Source organism: Nannobrachium achirus, assembly GCF_963921795.1.
Source record: "Nannobrachium achirus genome assembly, chromosome: 20".
In the NCBI taxonomy this organism is placed as follows: Eukaryota; Metazoa; Chordata; class Actinopteri; order Myctophiformes; family Myctophidae; genus Nannobrachium; species Nannobrachium achirus.
The window spans coordinates 26,135,465-26,156,053 of NC_137827.1; the positions used below are offsets into that span (position 1 = coordinate 26,135,465).

The following is a 20,589-nucleotide window of genomic DNA, read 5'->3' on the forward strand; positions in this document are numbered from 1 at the left end:
AATGAAGTCACTCTCATCTTCTGAAAAGCATTACCCCGAATTAGAGTTCGGAAAGCTGCATGTTGGAAAGTTGGAACTCTCCGACGAAAAGTTCGGTGGTCGGAGAGGGGTCATGCCTATGTTCCCTCGACCCTATGTTCCCTCGTCGGAGACAGTATGAACAGGCCTTTAGGTTAAGGCATAAGAGCTGGTACTTAAGACAATCAAAATACAGCCCTCAAACTCAAAACTCAAACAAACGCAGGAGATGAGAAAGTGGAGAAAAAACCCAGACGTATCTGTGATGTCAGTCATCTCCAAATTTGGTATCAATGATGTCAGCATGTGTGTATATCAGACAGACATTGTACAGACAGACAGACATTCAGTTGTTTATATATTTCCTGGTTTATGGGTGTGGTGCGCTCCGCTCCGGAGATGAACAGAGGAGCTTAACTTGTCTGGAGGGGGCAGAGCCAAGATGCGCGTCCATGTTTCTGGCCCCATCTGCCTAAAGCTGCAGTACCTCAAAGCGGCCAGCATGTCCAATCCATTTGGCTTCAGCTCTATGTCTGGGTTCTGTGGGCTTGGGCCACAGAGTAGAGGCTAGGGAGAGGAGATTAGGGGTAATTAGTGGTAATTACAGTACAACTACTCCTACTACTACTACTACTACTACCAATATTATTAAGATTTCTTGTTAGGATTATTTTCTTTCCTTTTGTGAATTATCTGTACAATCACATTCACACCTGATGGGGTTTGAAGGGTATTCCACATGTAGGAGTTCAAATCAATAAAAAATCTCATCGGAGTAACTACTGTATTACTTTGGTCTGTAAAACTGCATCCATCGAAATGATGATCTTTAAGATTATTGGAGTGGGCTTTGTGCAGGTGTGTCTGTGTGTCTGTGTGTCTGTGTGTGTGTGTGTGTGTGTGTGTGTGTGTGTGTGTGTGTGTGTGTGTGTGTGTGTGTGTGTGTGTGTGTGTGTGTGTGTGTGTGTGTGTGCGTGCGTGCGTGCGTGCGTGCGTGCGTGCGCATTTTTATTCCAAAATGCCTTATACTGTATGCTTAAAATCAGTAACTGTACTGTAGTTCATCTAAAAATACATGTTGATTCTATGTGTCTCCTCTCACAGCATTGATGGCATGGTGAAGGTTGGGAACCTGAAGAATCGGATGGAGAGGTTCAACGAGGTGGTGATCGGGCTGAAAGAGGACAAGCAGGAGATGGCCAAACAGATCAAGGACCTGGCCACCTCCATAGACTCTCTACTGGCCAAGATTAAGGTGAGTGTTCAAACTGATCCAGGACCTAGCCAGCTCCATAGACAGTCACCATTTCCATTGACTGGAAGTCAATTTGAAACATGTTCCCAAGTTTACTGGGTTTTCAAAGTTTTTGGAGGATAATATGTTCTTTTTTAGCAATACTCTGTTTCAAATCCTTAACCACTTAACACAGGCACAGAGTAGCAATACTCTGTTTCAAATCCTTAACCACTTAACACAGGCACAGATAGACGAGTACAACGGGTACTCTGACAAAAAAAGTAATCTGCTCTTGGTGGTCTGTTTGAAGTGCCGTAGATTAGTTGTTGATTCCTGCATAAACAAGGACATCAGTTTGCTCTTGAGAGAAGAACTCATTTGTTTCTCTCCAACTCAGTGTTGTCACTCACCCCCACCCCCTTTATTTTTAATTATGGAGACAATGACTTCATCTCCAGTATTGTTATTTAGGGAGGCTGTTTTGCTTAGTCAAAGCCCAGCTCTCCCTGTGCAATAAGCACCAAATGTATTACACCCTCAAGGTGAGAACAGAGGATCCATAGTTATGCAGATGGTGAGGCATTCATTCCCTAATAGTTTTTCTTGTCTGAAGATGTTTGCTGTCAGTGGCTGAGACTATGTGCTGTCAGGTATGGTGAGAGAGGTAAAAGTTCCTTCCTTTGCTTCCTGGCTCTCCCAATCAGCCTCCTCACCTCTTAGCCTATTAACAGCCTCTGTGTAGACTCTAATGTCCTTAAATATTCCCCCTGGTGTGGTTTCACTGACTGAATAATACATGAGATGTCAGTGGCTGTCGTTCAGACCTCTAAACCTCAGGGATAAGACGTTGTCATTTTCCTTTTCCGTGTTGCTGTTAGAGGCTTATTCTAATGACTCCTCACAGTAGGGTGACCTCCACCTTCTCACCCTGAACAAATGTTTGACGAGGGAATCCTGCATTGGTGGCGGTGGTACACAGTGCCTGTCACTGGGCGGTGAACCGTCAGACAACATGTCTGCTACCTGAGAGTTGGTGGCAATTAGAGATGACATAATAAATTCAGATAGAAGGGTGACCGGGTGCCGCAGAGATACATTTCCCGCCCTCTGCCATCAAGACTGGGGTTCGATTCTCCCTCTGTGTCTCCAATCTGAGTTCCCAGATGTCTACTGTGTCTCTGGCTTGGCCAGACTCTCCAGTGAACACAATTGGTTGTGTTCAATGGTGGGAAGCCGGCAGGTGAGTGCATTGTTTGACACTGCACTAGCGACTGTTAGGGAGCAGAGACAAGTTGTTGTCTCCCCAAACCAACTAAATTGGGAAAGAAAAACTGCCGGTAGCAAAAGGTTAGACATTTGACATATCCAAAAGGCTTTTTTAAGGCCTTTGCTGCCTGTATTTAAAATGCATTGAGGAAAAACTGGTGCAATCTAGAGAACACACTTGAGCCTAGGTACTGTATTAGCTCAGAGGTTAACAGCTGGGTATAGAACAGGGGTCTTCAACGTTTTCAGGCCAAGGACCCCTTAGTTGAGAGAGAGATAAAGCAGGGACCCCCACAACCTTTTCATAGATTCCATATAGCTTAATCATTTGACAGCACAATCATCAGTGTATTTTGGATTCATGTCAATTTGTGTTTTCATATAACTAGACCTTACCCGTTCGAATATATGTGCTGCAAAATATGTGCAGAGTGTGGGTTTTGGGGAAAGTAACTGTAACTGCATGGTGCGTGCGTGAGAATATGTGGGAGCATCATAATGTAAGGAGCAGCCCATGGAGGAGTGTATATTTATGATGGATACAAATAATTTAACAGCAAAATTAGGTGAATAGAAGTATGAGGATGTATTTGCTCCACATAAGTTTTCTATACCCGTTGGAAGATGAGACACACATCACCCGTTGCATGCGTGACCCATGGAGAGAGAGAGAGAGAGAGAGAGAGAGAGAGAGAGAGAGAGAGAGAGAGAGAGAGAGAGAGAGACTGCAACATTCCTAACTGTGAGAGAGGTGTGTGTGGGCCCGGGGCTACAGATCCCATGGCCTGGAGGAATGGACCGTAACCCTGACAACAGGCTGTAGAGCTGTAGAGTGAAGAAACGCTAATAAATCGCTAGAATTTGGGAAAAATGAAATTCGGGCTCTGTCATTGTGTGTATAATGCTAATGACCAATGCCATGTTAAATTTGAGATCAGTCGCTGAAGCGAGTGAATAGATAATGCATTTTGTGCATTTTGTGACCTACTGACTGACTGACTGACTGACTGACTGACCTCTCTCTCTAATTATATGTTAGATTAACCATTTTAGCCGTCAATACTTAATAAACTTGACCTTTCACTCTGTACTTAGTCTGCTCTTTTCCCCTCTACACCAAACCTCTTTGCCAAAAATTTCCGATCTACAAGTTCACAACGTCTCGCAGTGCAAGGCGTTGTGAGCTTGTAGATCTTCTATTTTTGGCTAAAGTTCTCAGAATATGGACACTAGTCTAGGGTTCAAGTGGTTAATCTAAAAAAGGAGAAAAAAAGTTCTATTACACAAAGATTTGGAGGGCCCCCTAGGGGTATAGAATATAAAATAAGTCCATGAATAGTAATAATAATACCACCTCTGACATGCTGGCCATTCCCATCTCTTGACCTTTAGGCCACAATAATGAGCAGAAAGGAGATTGACGCAGAGTACCAGGGGCTGGTGAAGCGCTCAGAGCAGCTCCTCTCCTCCATCAAGAAGAAGAAACAGGAGCAGGACGAGAGGGAGAGACTGAGGCACATTGAGGACGAGATGGACAGAGAGAAGAAGAGGAGGGAGGAGGAGGAACATCGCCGCCAACAGGAGCAAGATGACAGAAGGATGTGAGTGAAGAAGGGCCATTGATGATTGATTGATGTTTGTAGCGATTCATTGGTTAAATGGGTTCAAAAATAAATACTTGCATTTTGCAAATGGTTTTGGTTTAAAGTTTTGGACTTTGGAAAAAACAATTTGGTCATAGCTACCTGAAACAGAAAGTAGGACTATGATTTTATATACTGTATTGACAGAATCCACATGATTTTTTTAGACCCGTTTTGCCATGCAATGAGTGAATAGAATCACTTCTCCCAGTTCCTCAATCACAGAGCACAGAAACCACAGATAAAGATGATTGCCACATTTTGGTCTTACAGTATATGATGCCCAGGTTATGATGCCCAGATAGCTACAGTATACAACCCAATGTTCTACCAAAGGCAGTCAAATGAAGCTAACTGTTTGTATCTGCTGTCCTTACCTCAGGAAAGCAGATATGGAGCTGAAGAGGAAGCAGGAGGAAGAGGAGAGGAAGAAGAGAGAGCAAGAGGAGAAGATGCTGCAGGTTTGTACTTACAATACTTACAGTATATTTTTTGCATGGGGAAAAAGGAGCATGTTTTCGGTGCAACCTGAATATACAGTTTGAAGGCCTTGAGTGCACTGTATAGAAATGTACAATACTCGACCATTGACCCTGATGTCATGGGTCATCTTCTACCGTTCAGTCAAAGTGATTTTGCTGTCTCCCACAGCAACAGCTGAGTCAGACTTGGGCAGAGGATTGGCGGGTGGGCTGGTGGGCTGTCACCCACTGATCATGATTGATGATTCTAAAATTCCACTTCCTGCTGACTCCTTCCTATAAGAAGCCTTATACCCCACTGTGGGACTATCATCCATCTCTTTATCTTTCACATGCATTTGGATCGTCACGTTACTGTCCTTTCCTTACTTTGTGCCACTGGCAATGAAGTCTAATGCATGTGTACAGTTGTCACTCAGTATCACACAGTTAAGAAAAACATTTTGTTTAAAAACTATACAAATGTCACAAGACACAATGATTGTTTATGCAGGCAGTCAGGACTCAGGAGGGCCTACAGGTTGAAACTGTTTTAATTGGGATGTGTCAATAACTTTCCTATTGACATATTTGGTAAACATTTGATAAATTACTCATTCCAGGCCATGTTATATGGTGAGCTAAGGTGGTTGTCAGTTGAACAACACCTCTTAGATATGAAACAGTTAAACACAATATACCATGGATGTAGTGAGTTATTGCTTACTCTTTCTATGACTCCTTTTCCCTTTTCAACTTTAGGCTGCAGTCTATGCCCAGCATTATATTTTCTCCCTCTGCCTACTCCCCTATTCTCTCAACTGTCATCTCTCCTAACCTCAATGATATCTCTGTCTCTTCTTTCCACTGGAAAAATAAAATCATGTGTCCATGATGATCATCCAGTCTTTAGTTGGGTCTGTAGAAAAAAGCTTGTTTTGACCAAAAACGCATCTGGGAAGATTATTCGGAGTAAACAGACCTTTCTCATTTCAATTGATATTTTCAATTTCAATTAACAATCATTGCAGGGTATATTTTCTGGGAAAAAAAAGAATCAATAAACTGCATTATTAGTGTGCATTAATTCATTTCTCTCTTCTGTATGGGACATGTTTTGATTTTCAAGAAGCCTCTGTACATTATTAGCCATCTTGTAACTGTGTTGTTAGTGGTTTTGTTCATTGTGTAGAATGTTTGCTTAGTCGTTTGCACTGTCAGAGTATGTCACCAAATAGACAATAATGATAATAGGCCTACAACCTACGTACCCTAACCAGGCCTTCGCACACAGCCAGTGCTTAGTAAGTAAACAGCATGTAGATTTAAGGAAAACATGAATCATTTCATGTGTGTGCTTTCTTCAGGCTGAGATGGAGGTCCAGCTGGCTTTGGAGCGTGAGGAGGAGGTCCAGCGCACGACCATGCTGGAACAGGAGAGGAGAGACAGAGAGCTGGCCATGAGGATCGCCCAGAGCGAGGCTGAGCTCATCACTGAAGACGGACAGCTTGATGCGGCAGGCCTGCGCAGGTGCACTACCATCACACACACACACAGTACAAACCACAACTCACATTATTCATACCAATCCACAGTCTGCTCATGAATATCGGCGCTGTCGGGCGGAAAACTGTTACTATTTTCTTTCATCCACTTTCAATAGATCAACATTTTTAGTTTGTTTTAGTTCTTGTTAAATCTTTTTTATAGATAAATAAAATGCTGTTGTCACTACTTTTGCACGCCACTCTCATATGATGAATTATGAAACAGGACATAAATTAAAGAATACGTGTGGAGATACAAGTACAGTATAACACACAACTTTGCACATTATAGTACCGTGGCCACAAACATAATATAGGCGCATACAGTGCATTCAAAACCACAACTGACATTCTTAATACCATTCCACCGTTTATGAATATGTTATGGTACTGTACAAACTACATGTACAGCACACATGTCAAAATCAACATATAGCACAGTGCACACAAACAAAATAATATGCATGGATTTGTGCATAATGCAATGCATGTGTGCATGTTTGAGCGGTAAACAGTATACTGCACATACTGTATGTACAGTAGTAGATACATTGCACAATGACTGAATATTGTACCTCAGGGGTAAACAACGTTATTTTAATCTCTGCCTGCATGTGTAACCTACATCTTTCCTGTTGTTCTCTCCCAGCAATGAGTTCACAGCTCTGCCTATCTCTGCATCCTCATCAAGAGCCATGTAAGACATAACTACTGCTTCCTATAACCGCCCCTCTCCACGCTTTACCTAATGCAAACAGTGATCACTCACCCCTACCCCCCATAGTTGATCCCAATCTAAGTAGCAAATCTGTCCGCATCCCAGGATCACACCTGCAATTAGGGCTGTCACAATTGCTACATAATCGTCTAATCGTGATTTTTTGAAATAATCGTGATTATTTTTCATAATCGTCATAATCGTTTCCATGTTGAAAAATGTTCATATATTTTTTTTAAAATGTAAAAAATAGTGGAAATAGCAGATCTACAAGCTCACAACGCGTCGCATCGCGCCGCGTTGTGAGCTTGTAGATCGGCTATTTATAGCTTGTAGATCGGCTATTTCCACTATCAAAGCTATTTTAAGTAGTAAGTTGTCAGATATGTCAGTAATTTCTTTGTATATTTAGGTTATGTGTCATATCTACCATATGCAACTTCAAAGCCTAAATTCCAAACAGAAATGTAATTATCAACGACAAAAACAAAATTAAATCGTTAATCACCAATTATTTGAGTGACAATTAATCGTCATGTAAAATGTCATATCGTGACAGCCCTACTTCCTATAACCGCCCTTCTCCACGCTTTACCTAATGAAAACAATGATCACTCATAGTTGATCCCAATCTAAGTAGCGAATCTGTCCGTATCCCAGGATTACACCTGCAATGCAAAGCAACCATAAACAATGGCTGTGATTCTTTTGAGTTTTGAGAAATCTACACAAGATCATCAGGAGTCAAATCTGGGACACATGTGCGCTCCTCCCTGCAGCATGAATCAATGTGCCCTGCTAACTGAATGTTTCAAAACAGAAGACGACATGGCAAATCATAAAATGGGGCTTCTGCAGTATTCTATATTTGATTCCATAATTGTCTCTGCAATCTTCAAGGCTCAAACTGTTGAATATGTTATTTGCTGTGCTGGTAAACAGCACAAGTTTAACCATTTTCAACCTGGCCTATTTTGGTCATGTCAATTACATAATAGAAGCTCACAACTCGTTGCATTGCGATGCGTTGTGAGTTTGTAGATCGGCTATTTTCGCCGCATGATACCATTGTACAACCAAGTGCTGTATATAATAGGGTGCAAAGTGGTTGAGGGTTTGGCTCTGTCTCCTATTACCATTGCTTGTACTTTAGTTTTGCAATATTAGCCACATTTGTTTAACATTAATTAATTTGTTTAAATGTTTCACAGTAGCTATTAGAAATCTAGAATTTGATACAAAAATACCTCCACGCGTCACCTGTTCTGTACCAAGTGTAATGTTTTGTAGTTTCACATCGCATAAAAAAATTAAAAGGTAAAAGATACAAGCCCAAGCTACACATGAATAGGAAAATAAATGATGGGGAAGTTTAAAGATTACACCCTATTTGGCATGTAAAAGACGGTTGGAATCTGGTGAGCTAAATATTACCAAAGATCATCAAAAATATAACATGTCAAACATTTTGGGGATCAAATTCATTCGGCTGCTCTAGAAGTGCTATCAGTAGCTATATCAGTACCCTCTAATTATTAGCAGTAGCTGTGATGACTGTTGATGGTCACTTCATCCCATGACATTGATGGACACCTGCTACTGGCAGGTAGCCTATGCATCCCACCTGGAGGGGAGGATTAGCAGCTTTGCAGCTCAGAGCTGTGGGCCCTCTCCTCAATGTCAGAGCAGACACAGTCATCATCAACCTGCTGCAGCAAATATGCACGCCGCGAGAAATGATATGTAGAAGCATATTAACATTTCAGTCTAAAATGTACGCAACGGTATACACACTTGAGGTTGAGTTCATTCCTGCATGAATTGGATGGGTGTTTCATCAGGCTTATACTTTTAGTGTAAAGCCAGTAGTGTTCTATAGGAGAAATATTCTCTAATATATCTATAGAGAATGCTGTGGCAAATGTAAGATTTTGCAGCATATCAAAGCTCATCACTAATTGACACTCACCACAAACTAAATGAACCTACATAATTGTGACTCTCATGTGACAAAGATAAGGGAATTGTTTTTGTCAAGTCATCACATTTGAAGCATACCTATTTATTAATGAAGCACCTCTTTGATCCTAACTAAGTGATCGCCCCTGTGATTTGACTTTGATCAATATCAGTGGCATTTGCACAGCCGCACTCTCTGTGTAAAGCCGGCTCATATTCCCCTAGAGCGGCGACGAGTCCAATCTCCAGTTCCAGTGGGTACCAAATGACATTTGGACTTATGGCCCTTAATCTCAGCAATGTTAGCCCTCTCATCCAGAGGGACCACACACTGTATGTGTCTCTCTCTCCATTGAATATGCTGACACAGGGTACTCAGCAAGCGCTGCAGTATGGAACAGCTGGAACAGGACTTAAACACAGGGAAATAGTCCTGCAGAATAGAAGAACAGACATTACTGATGTGCAGACCGGGCATTTCTCTCTCTCTCTCTCTCTCTCTCTCTCTCTCTCTCTCGCACGCACGCACGCACGCACGCACGCACGCACACACGCACACACACACGCACACACGCACACACACACACGTATACAAAGAAATGCATACACAAACCCTGCTCTCCTTCCTGCAGAGAGCTTAAGCAGCAGAGAGGTTTCGCTCAGTGTCCACGGTTCCTCCCTAGGCTGCATTCACACTATATGCCCTTTCCTTGTCCTAGGGGAATGAGGGGGGGGGGTGGAATCCAATTCATTCCCTTTGGAAGTCACATGGTTTCATGTCTCTTGCAAGCCTCTTGAGGTAATTTTTCAGTTTTTTTTTTTCAAGTTCTGCAGCCATCTTATACAAATCTTATCTTCTGTACCCGATGGTGCTTGCCAGCACGCTGGCCTGAATGTCCCAAAACTTAAAAACACAGTTATAGTCAATGGGCTGAGGAGCGGACGGTGACAGTTCTCAAACATTTTAATTTAAAGGACCACCAGCTTGGTATGCATTAGGCCACGGACCCCCATAACTTTGACAGCGTACAAACAACTATTTGTACACTTTCATAGTTACAGACTTATATTAAAGGGTCCTTTAACTCCATTTGGTTCCCAACTCTCAGTCATTTAGCTGGGTACTCCAAAGAACCCTCTCAAGGACCCCTGGGGATCCAGAGATCCCACTTACAGAAAGTCCTGTCCATTATTGAGATTTAGCAGTTGTGGAACAGCAGGGGTGGAGCTGAGACACTCTGGAGCGGTTTGCTAAGTAGACACTGATGCCAAGGAGGCCTAGTTTAGACTCTATGCCCCTTTTCGACTGCAGCTTTAGCACCACCCTACACAACACTACACCACACCACATAACAATATCTACATTTTCCGTTTTTCAGATTGGATACTTTTTAGTACCACTTTCACACCTCTCTACCCAGGTCCTTGTAGTGGAAAACACGGACTATAAGTGTTCATGTAGAGCAGTGGTTCCCAAACTTTTGAGCTCAAGAACCAAAAGAAAAATGTGACGTCTCCCCGGGACCCAAATCATAGAGAAAATAGCCGCACAATAGCTCACAACACGTCGCCAAGAGAGGTGTTACTGCTATTTTCAATACTTCTTAAAAGTATTTTCTCCTCTAATTAATAGATTGTAAATGTTATTTACACGCAAACCATAATAATATGTCCCTTCCTTGACCCACATATGAGTCCTAGACCACTGTTTGGGAACCAGTGATGTAGAGTATGCTCTAGCTCATTTTCTTTCTATCACGTTAGTTTAACAGAAACTGTACTATGTATAGTGATTATGTTCATATTTATACATTACTATACTGTGATCTAACGTCAATGTGTCTGCTCATTAACCGCTTGATCTCTTCTTCAAGGGATACTTATAATGTTCTAATAACCTTTTTTCTTTTATTTATTTTTTTGCTTGCAAGTAACAGCTGTTGCTATAGCTGTTCCTTTCAGAACAGAGATTCTCAGAACATCCCATCCACTGTGAAACCCCAGTAGTGAACAATAGCTGACCTCCATCTCTCCCAGACTCTTATTCTCTGTTGTGTGTCTGTCCATCTCAATTCATTCTCTGTCTCTCTGCCTTTGTCGCCCTCAGGGGTCCTCAGGTGCAGGCAACCAAGGCTGCTGCCGGGGTGAAGAAGTACGATCTGAGCAAATGGAAGTACGCTGAGCTGCGGGACGTCATCAACACCTCCTGTGGTAAGACGGAGCAGAGCAGAGCGGAACACCTGAACACACCCCGGGCATGCAGCTCCGTGCTGGGCCTCTTCCAGCACGCACGCACGCACGCACGCACACGCACACGCACACGCACACGCACACGCACACACACACACACACACACACAGGGCTAAGGTGGAATGCATTACACACCTCCATCATTCCAGCATCATTTATTCAGTTCCCATAGTTAATAATTCAACAGCTGTCCATGTTTTTTTGTAACTAAACTCCTATCCCCCCCAAAAAAGTGTAGCAAAACAGTCCCCCCCAGATAGACACACACCTACACACACATGCGCACACATACACACAGTATACACACTTTACTTTCCCATCTGGGTCTCATGGTCTGTCCTCCACGGTCATTGTCTTGGGATATTCAAACAGGTTGTTAAAAAGTTGAGCCAGCCAGACAGCGTGTGGAAATTAGAGAATTATTCACACTGCTACAGCTAATCAGAATGTCTTTTAGAGGAAGCGAGAGAGAGGAAATGACCACCATTCTGGAATAGAGCAGATGTATTTTGTAGTCATTCTCATTTGGCCTCCTCTGACATCAACATGGAAGGGAATAGCAGCCAAGATGCCACTTTACTTCCACTCTAACCAATGACTTTCTAATAGTCTGTCTGTCTGTCTGTCTGTCTGTCTGTCTGTCTGTGTGTCTGTCTGTCTGTCTGTCTGTGTGTCTGTCTGTGTGTGTGTGTGTGTGTGTGTGTGTGTGTGTGTGTGTGTGTGTGTGTGTGTGTGTGTGTGTGTGTGTGTGAGCGCGAGCGAGAACTAGCCACTTAGCGGTTGGATTCAGTACAGAGGCCTTGAATTCAGGCACTCCACTCTCAACTCAGATCTGTCAGCACTGGCAGCCATTTTATAGCCCAGCTGAACTAATGAGCTAGGACTGCACCATGGCAAGGGGTGTTTGGCTAGATCTAGACATAGAATAAATAGAGCTCAATAAATACATGAACATACAAATATATACCCCACATAAATCTTAAAACTCAATGAACCACAAATGAATAATTCTTCACACGACTAAAACATTGCATAACCATCGTATCATTATAGACTACAAATGCACAGCATATCACAAGTTCATAACCCCCCTCTCTGCCATTCTGACTTGGTCCAGACCAATTTACACTGGCCACCAAACAGAATTTGGTACTAGGGCTGTAATCTAGCCCTGTTTTAGGGATTCGAACTTCGGGGGGATTTTCCGAACGGACCATCAAACCTACAAAGGTTCGTTCGATTGAATAAAAACCGAACAATCGGACCATCGAACCATTGAACGTACTGTACCTTTAACCAGCTAAAACAGTGTAGGAAATGTGTTAAATGCGCTGTTTTATCCATTGAAAATGCGTTGATGCGTGACCGCATTAACACCTAGGTTAACACTTGGAAAATCCAACCCAATCGGAGAAAATGTTGCACAGTTTGTTGACGAACAGGCTCAATGTATAGCGGAGTTGCACGGATGATGATTAGACTTGGTGACTGCGTCGGAGCGCATCGCGTTCGGGCTGAACTGGTCTCGATGTAACAACCCCAGAAATCGCATTATAGATCCTTTAGGGGTTTGCAATGAAATCCATCTTTGCTCATGCTTAGGAGAAAGGCTGTTTAATCTTTGGGTGCGTGGATGGGTGTTCGCTATTCGGAGGACAAACAAGTCAGTCTCTGCCCAGCTGCTCTCACTCACACTACTGTCATTAGCGTGTGTTAGCGAGGCTGGTTCGCGGCCCCAAGAGGAGCGGAATTGGAGCGGAGGACGGTCCTTGATCGCTCCAAGCTGTTCTGGTGCATTTTAAAACTACTTTAACGGTCACCATTAACTGTTAGTGTTTACCGATAGGCCTAACTTATTTCGTATTTGGCTATCTCTACTTCTGTGATATTCTGAATAGGCCTATCACATTCTGATAATTATTTTTCGTGTAAAAAAAAGAAGAAAAAAAAAGAAAAAAACCTGAACCCATTAATTTCGAACTTCGATTGCCAACGTAACGAACGAACGTTCGAATCCCCGAACGTTCGCTTGCAGCCCTACTTGGTACATGTTAAGCTTTCAATCTTCACATAGCACCTATGGGTCACCTCATACATATTTCACTCGGTCTCTTATTGCACTTATATATAATATTACACTTATTGCACTCGCAACCTCATGATCAAACATTTGAGTCTTTCCCCAGGTGGAAGTAATTAGCAGAGTGGCCAGCTCAGCTAGACAGGAAACGTAATGTGTTGTTATGGCATTCAATAAATACATACTTAAAGTTATACCATGTAACTTTTTTTTAAAAACAAATCTTAAAATTGTCCTAACTGTTAAATCGCTAAAGTTTTAGAACACCCACTCCGTGAATTTCATCCCCTAAAGCCTTCTGTAAATATGTTTTCTATGATTCTGTCCGGGGACCGGATTTCGCGGCAAAATTACGTCATCATACACTACCGGCCAATCACAGCGAGGGTTATACACTGCCGGCCAATCACAGCGCATCTTGCTGACTTCTCAGGAAGTAGCTTGCCTCAACAAAACAACAGCATATACTCGGGTGAAGGAGTCCGTTTCTCCGGAATGGCTGAACGCACAGGAACCAGGGACCCCTCTAAAGATAGATCTCGGCGAGGTGGAGGCAGATGCGGGGTTGTGTGTTTGTGTGTTATATTTGTATAATCCAAAATCCAAACCCATCAACCTATTACATTCGTTCACATTCTTTTAAAATAAATAACATGGTCTTTAAGCACTGCACGCTGTGACTCATTGTGAGCTATTTTCAGAGAAGAGATTTGGTGTAGAGGAATCAAAGGATTTGGCCAAGAATAGAACCCTGGGTCACAAACATATTTGCAGAAAATAGCTGATCTACAAGCTCTCAACGCCTCCCACTGAGAGACGTTTAGAGCTTGTAGATCTGCTATTTTTGGCTAAAGTTATCCTCAGAATAGGGCTGTGAGGGTTCAAGTTGTTAATTTAAAAGAATGATCCTATCACTCAAGGATTTGGCGGACCCCCTGTTGTAACTCTGAGGACCCCCTAGGGGTCCCAGACCCCCTAGGGGTCCCGGACCCCCTGTTGAAGACAATTTAATTTTACATTAACGTATTTATTTAAATAACTAAATAAATTCCAGATTGTTCCGTTAACTAAGCATATACATATTTGGAATAAATAGAATGCAAAGTTCTAGGGATGTTTAAGCTCTCACTATGCCTTATAAGTTTTGTACCCATTGTGTTAGAAATCATCATCAATGCCTTCCTGAGATGAATACTAATTTCCTAACACACACACACACACACACACACACACACACACACACACACACACACACACACACACACACACACACACACACACACACACACACACACATCCGATGCACTGTTTGAACAATTTCACCTATAATGGCACACTTGTTGAAAAATGTTAATTGCAAATGTCTTAAAGCCTTTCCTGAATGATTCAAATCTTCTAGCATTATACTGTGTACTGAATATAACTGTACTCGAGCCTCCGCTGAATAGGATGAGGTCAGCTACATGTACTGTTCATTATTTGATGGTTGTGTCATTATTATCGTTACGGTTGGAATCTCCTTGATATCTTGAAACATACAGTACAGACGTGATGTGAGCTTGTTGCAGCCATGTTTGTGTGCTGACTGATGGCCTCTTTTGTGAACAGACATTGAGCTGCTGGCGGCATGCAGGGAGGAGTTCCACCGACGTTTGAAGGTCTACCATGCTTGGAAATCCAAGAACAAGAAACGCAACGATGATGGGAGTGGGACTGACCAGAGGGCCCCTAAGTCAGTCACCGACTATGGTCAGTTGTGATAAATCACTTGTTGCCTCCCAACTCCTTTCTGTTGCATTCAGTACACTGCTTATGAGTTATGAGAGATGAGTCTTTGCTGTGCTTGTGCTGAGAATATATTAATTTTTTATCTCTTTTTGAGAAAAACAAATCAATCTTGCCTTTAATGCTGTTTGTTTGCTCCCTGATGCATTGCCCCACCACAGCCGAACAGAACCCTGCTCCTTCGATAGTAAACCAGCATCAGGAGGTGGCCATGAACCGCCAACAGCGCTACTTCCGTATTCCGTTCATCCGGCCTGCGGACCAGTACAAGGACCCCCAGAACAAGAAGAAGGGCTGGTGGTATGCCCACTTTGATGGGCCCTGGATAGCCAGACAGATGGAGCTACACCCAGACAAACGCCCCATTGTGTTGGTGGCTGGTAGGTCTTCTAGAACTGATTTGAGACATGAATAGCATATTATACAGAGTATATACCAGAATGTACTGTGCATGCGTGCGTGTGTGTATACTGTATGTTGTTGCTCTCTGGCAGAAACCAGCTAACTCCATTTTTCAGGTTGTATTTATTTATTCGTTTTTTAATAAATCAGTGCTATTGAACTCTCTTTATGTTTTTTTTTTTTTTTTAAATGAACATTTTGGAGTTGGCTGGTTTTGGCCCAACAGCAGAGATATATGCATTGATGAGAGGGTGGGTAATGTATGGATAATGTATGGATGGATATGTGTGTACGCATTGTGTTCTAGTGCATGTTTCCCCTGACAGTATGTTCCTCCTCTGTACAGGGAAAGACGACATGGAGATGTGCGAGCTGAGCCTGGAGGAGACGGGTCTGACCAGGAAGAGGGGTGCGGAGATCCTGCCCAGGCAGTTTGAAGAGATCTGGGAGCGCTGCGATGGGATCCAGTACCTCCGGAGCGCTATCGAGAGCAAGCAGGCCCGCCCAACCTACGCCACAGCCATGCTTCAGAATCTCCTCAAGTGAACCAGGGGCGTCACAAGTGGGGGGAAAGTGGGACTGAGTTACTAGGATCCAAGGTGGAGGGGCCTTATTTTTTTTAGTACTTTAGCTATTGAAAAATAGCAGATATACAAGCTCACAGCGATCTGCTATTTTTGAAAAGTCGTGAAAATGTGTGCAAATCTTTGAATATATGTATTTTTTAAGCAAACATTTGTAACTCAAATTTTGCTTCTGGGGGGTCCCTGGAACTAAATATTTTGAGATGGAGTTCCGTGGCCAAATACATATAATTTTTGGGGTCCTTTGCATGAAAAGGTTTGAGCACCACTGACATAGAAACATTGGTTTATCAAAAAACCAAGTTTCACGATTTTTCAAAAATAGCAGATCTACAAGCTCGCAGCGCTGTGAGCTTGTATATCTGCTATTTCTCAATAGTTAAAGTACCCAGGGCCCAGAGTTTGGTGCGACACCCCTGAGTGAACCTAAGTTGGACTGAGATAAATAAATAGACGGCACACAAACATGGGCTCCCTCAACATCCTGACGCATGTTGTATACTAATGGCAGATGTACAAGCTCACAACGCGTCTCGCTGCGATGCATTTTAAGCTTGCAGATCTACTATTTCTGGTGTAAGACACAATGCGCTACCAGGTACCTGTACAAATCAGGCTTTAGGCACACAGAACCTGTACAGTACATATTCACAGAGAAATGTTCCACCCCCAATCGCTGTTATTGGCTGAGATGCGTGAAGGGAGTGGCCCTTTAGATTCAAGCGTTAACCAATTTTGGCCGCCACAGCTTGCCAACCCGAACGCCGCGCAAGGCTTCGCGTGAGGCCATCGGCTGCTCGGCGCTAACACTTGCCCACCTCGCCTACACAGAGAAATGTTCATTTGACTTGAGAGTGTACAAATATAACCAAACGGTGGTTACTTTTGTTCACTCTTCAGAGTCAGAATACAAATGATTAAATAAATTAACGGGAGGATTGTATTGTGCTCGCACACATGCACAGATACAGTACACATGCTTGGGTGTACACAACATCTCAGCAGACACAGACGCATATACACAAAAGCATAACCACACAGACGGTCTGTTCATGAATCTGTGATGCCTACAATGTTTGAAGGAATGACAAATAAGTAACACCAGAGTGACACTCCACACAGTTTCAATTATTATTATTGCACTGTGACACGTTCTGTGAATTGTCTCAATTGTTTCTGGTTTTATGCACCTTCATATCTTTTATTTTTAGTCTTTTTTTAATCGACTTTATTTTGCTGTGGAATAATTGGTGCAGTTAGCTAGTTATATGAGTTATTATTCTTATTGATCTACGCTTGAATGGAAAATGCCACTGTGAGGCCTTAAACTGCAATACCGCTGCACTACCCCAAGGGAGTCTTAATTGTTTTTATGATTAAAATCTTAATGAACTGGAATAGCTATGTTGGATTTTTAGAAGAAAACTCCATTGGTGGCCTTTCAAATAGTGTGGAGTAATCATTATACATTATTGTTTCTCTAAGGTTATGGTTCATGGTCTGTTGGCGTGTCGGGTATTACAAATCTACTTCATATATCTTCTCTTCTCACTTCATCTCAAGCTCTCCTAGATGCTGAAAGTTCATCTATGTATTCATTAAAGTTGTCTCAGTTCTTAACATCATCATTTAAAAATGGAAAAACATATTTGTAGATGGTTTAAACAATTGTATATTAGTACTTTGTATTAGCCGCCTATATTTGTCCTTGACCTGTAAGTTCAACATAACATCGCATTTCCTCTTTGATGGCTTTGTATGCAATACTGTATTTATATTAATCCACATACTGTAGTATCACAATGTATTTTACGCTCCAGAATGATAATTTGAGGAAAGGTGAAAGCGGCTGGATTTGTTGGTATTTATGTAGTGTCTTTTCACATTAGGGATATACTGTATAATGATTATGTTCACTGGGAAAATGAATAAAACAGGAAACCTTAACATTTTGGAGTTTATATTTGATCATTTCATAAGCAAGTCTAGTTTGTCAGTTTGATGGTTGGTGTTATGTTTCAGACAGGATTGTGTGTGTGTGTGTGTGTGTGTGTGTGTGTGTGTGCGTGCGTGCGTGCGTGCGTGCGTGCATGCCCGCCCACATTTCCTACTGTAAGCTTATGTTGATGACCTTTGCATATCATAAGCTCCAGAACATCTCATTGATCTGATCAGTGTTGTCACCATCTGCACCCAATTACAATATATGATTCTGCACCTCCATGGCTCTTTGGGCCCAATGAATCATCAACCCCTTTCACTTCTTTATGAGGGCCTGTGATTTTGTCTGTACTATACACTTATCCTCATTTAGTATAGGATTATTGACGAAAATTCCCCTGGATAATCTTTCATTGTATGTTGATATTGGCATTTGCAATACAATACAAAACACATGTATGCACCATTTCTTTCATACCTTTTACAAAGCTACTACTGTAGCTGCTGATAACAGACTAAAGAGTGCAATGCTGAATGAAGGCTGGACGCTAAGCAGATGCCTTTGTTTTCCTCATACAAAAGTAAATACATAGGTTAGATACAATTTGTTTAAGAAGGAGCAAAAATAGGCTAATGTGCTCTCTCAGTCTACATACAGTAGAATATGAAAATAAAACAAAGTTTAACAGACTGAACAAATAACTGGATAAGTCTGTGTGGGTTACATTGTCATTAAGGCAATCTGAGTCAATATAGTGTAAAATGACTTCATCTAAAATAGCTGACTTAACTCATCTCAAGCTCTCCTTGTTATAGCGAGCTAGGTAGAACTGGTGGTGGCCTCCTGCTACCCAAGCTTACACTATATTCTTGCGCTTTCACATTGTGGCCGCTTCTAAATTGGTTTGACCCTGCAGTTATAGTATCCTGAGAGGAGATTGAAGAGGTTTATCCCTGTCACAAAGTGGGAGTGTAGATCGGCATAAAGTCAGCAAAAACCAAGCAACTTTCCAAAATGGACCAGGAGGAAGGCTTGCAGAAAAAAAAAAAAAATCTAAAACTGAAGAAATACAACTCAAAAATCAAACAACACAACTTTATAGAGAGATGTATGCATCAACTGTCCCCATGTAAATGCCTATGCTCTGACTGAGCTGTTTCCTTTATATATTCTGCAGACTCCACCCTTCCATTTCTAATCAACCAATCCCAGTACAATAGCAATCCACCCAAGATGCACCCCATGTTCTAATCAATCAGCGAACACAATAAAAGAGGCACCTCTCAATCAGATATTCAGGCACCAATCACTCAACTAACACCAACAGCATCTTCCTGTGCAGATAAACAAAAGGAAATTAAAGAGATTCCTGTCAGAATGTGCACCTTCTGTGCGGCTGGGAATCTACAAGTTTCGAGCATAACATAATTTTATGTATAATTACGAGGGCAATGAATGCAGGGTTCATGTTTGGCCAATAATTTCTCAGTTTGTTACAGTATAGAGTATGGACTCCCCTTGCAATGCATCCTTTACATCAGATTATCTAAATTATGTCAGGAGATCAAGGGGCCTAGTTTTGTCATTGTATGTACTGTAATTCATTTATGGTCCTTTCGATGCCCTGTGGTGGAGTTACTTAACCAAATCCACATTTAGAGATTACCTAGGACGAAGTTTGGGTATAACATCCCGGATCCCGCTCACACCTGGGCATCCAGACCATCAACAGATCTGAATTGTATTCACGTATCTGGCTTCCCATCACAGGCATTGTGCCATGAAGATGTTGTTGGTCCCTATCTGTACTTTACGCTGATCAAACACTCAGATTCTTGGTACCTTTTCCATATTCAATTATCCCCAGAATATCCACCTGGAGATTCAGGTTTTAACCTGTCTGTCTGATCTTGCAGAATGCAGATTACTTGCTCAGTATTGAGGCCAAGGACCTCAATTCCCAAATATTTAACCATGTGAACCGTCAATACTTAATAAACTTGACCTTTCACTCTGTACTTAGTCTGCTCTTTTTTCCCTCTACACGAAACCTCTTTGCCGAAAATAGCCTATCTACAAGACTTGTAGATCTGCTATTTTTGGCCAAAGTTCTTTGAATATGACCACTAGGGTTCAAGTGGTTCATATAAAAAAGGAGAAAAGTTTCTAGCACACAAAGATTTGGAGGACCCCCTGTAGTAACTCTGAGGACCCCCTAGGGGTCCCAGACCTCCTGTTGAAGACCCTTGATCTATACTATAATGGCCAAATACAACGCTATCCCTATGGTCATGTGATGTAGCGACATGCAAAAACCCAGACAGTGAACACCAAAATATACATTCATCAAAGTGACAGCATACCCCAACCCCTCAAATCATGAATCCATGCAAATTCAACTCAGTTGAAGCTGTCAGTCTTTAGCACTTTTGACACACATTTAGACTAGAATATTGACTTTTACCAATGTATGCACCAAAACGAATAGCTTAATAGAGCAAGTCTTGAAATCACAGACATGCAGTTGCCACCCAAGCATGATGATGGATTTGATAATAACATGCTGGGCATGCCTTGATATTAATAGCAATTTATGCAGTGTAATTATGACGGAGAGCCATGGGTGGAATTCGATTAACAGTTGTACTGTACAATACATCTTCCTTACTGTCTTCCACCCTCTCTCTGTCTCTCTC

At 42.1% G+C, this 20,589-nt stretch overlaps 2 protein-coding genes across 3 annotated transcripts in view; one reads left to right on the top strand and one right to left on the bottom strand.

The window, feature by feature from the left end:
* Positions 1 to 17,835, top strand: part of myo6b (myosin VIb) — a 63,081-nt gene extending 45,246 nt beyond the window's left edge. The window contains exons 25-33 of one of the 2 annotated variants that reach the window (XM_080750444.1): positions 1,123 to 1,273; positions 3,914 to 4,122; positions 4,547 to 4,625; positions 5,993 to 6,156; positions 6,823 to 6,870; positions 10,958 to 11,061; positions 14,789 to 14,929; positions 15,127 to 15,345; positions 15,714 to 17,835. In XM_080750444.1, the coding sequence (XP_080606570.1) occupies positions 1,123 to 1,273; positions 3,914 to 4,122; positions 4,547 to 4,625; positions 5,993 to 6,156; positions 6,823 to 6,870; positions 10,958 to 11,061; positions 14,789 to 14,929; positions 15,127 to 15,345; positions 15,714 to 15,913 (1,315 nt within the window). In that variant the 3' untranslated portion in view covers positions 15,914 to 17,835. The remainder of the gene's footprint in view (positions 1 to 1,122; positions 1,274 to 3,913; positions 4,123 to 4,546; positions 4,626 to 5,992; positions 6,157 to 6,822; positions 6,871 to 10,957; positions 11,062 to 14,788; positions 14,930 to 15,126; positions 15,346 to 15,713) is intronic. The other variant, XM_080750445.1, reaches the window with a different exon arrangement.
* The window catches only part of LOC308306307 (sorting nexin-14-like), a 450,899-nt gene that overhangs the window by 310,823 nt on the left and 119,487 nt on the right, over positions 1 to 20,589 (bottom strand). The gene's annotated exons all lie outside the window — the stretch shown is intronic.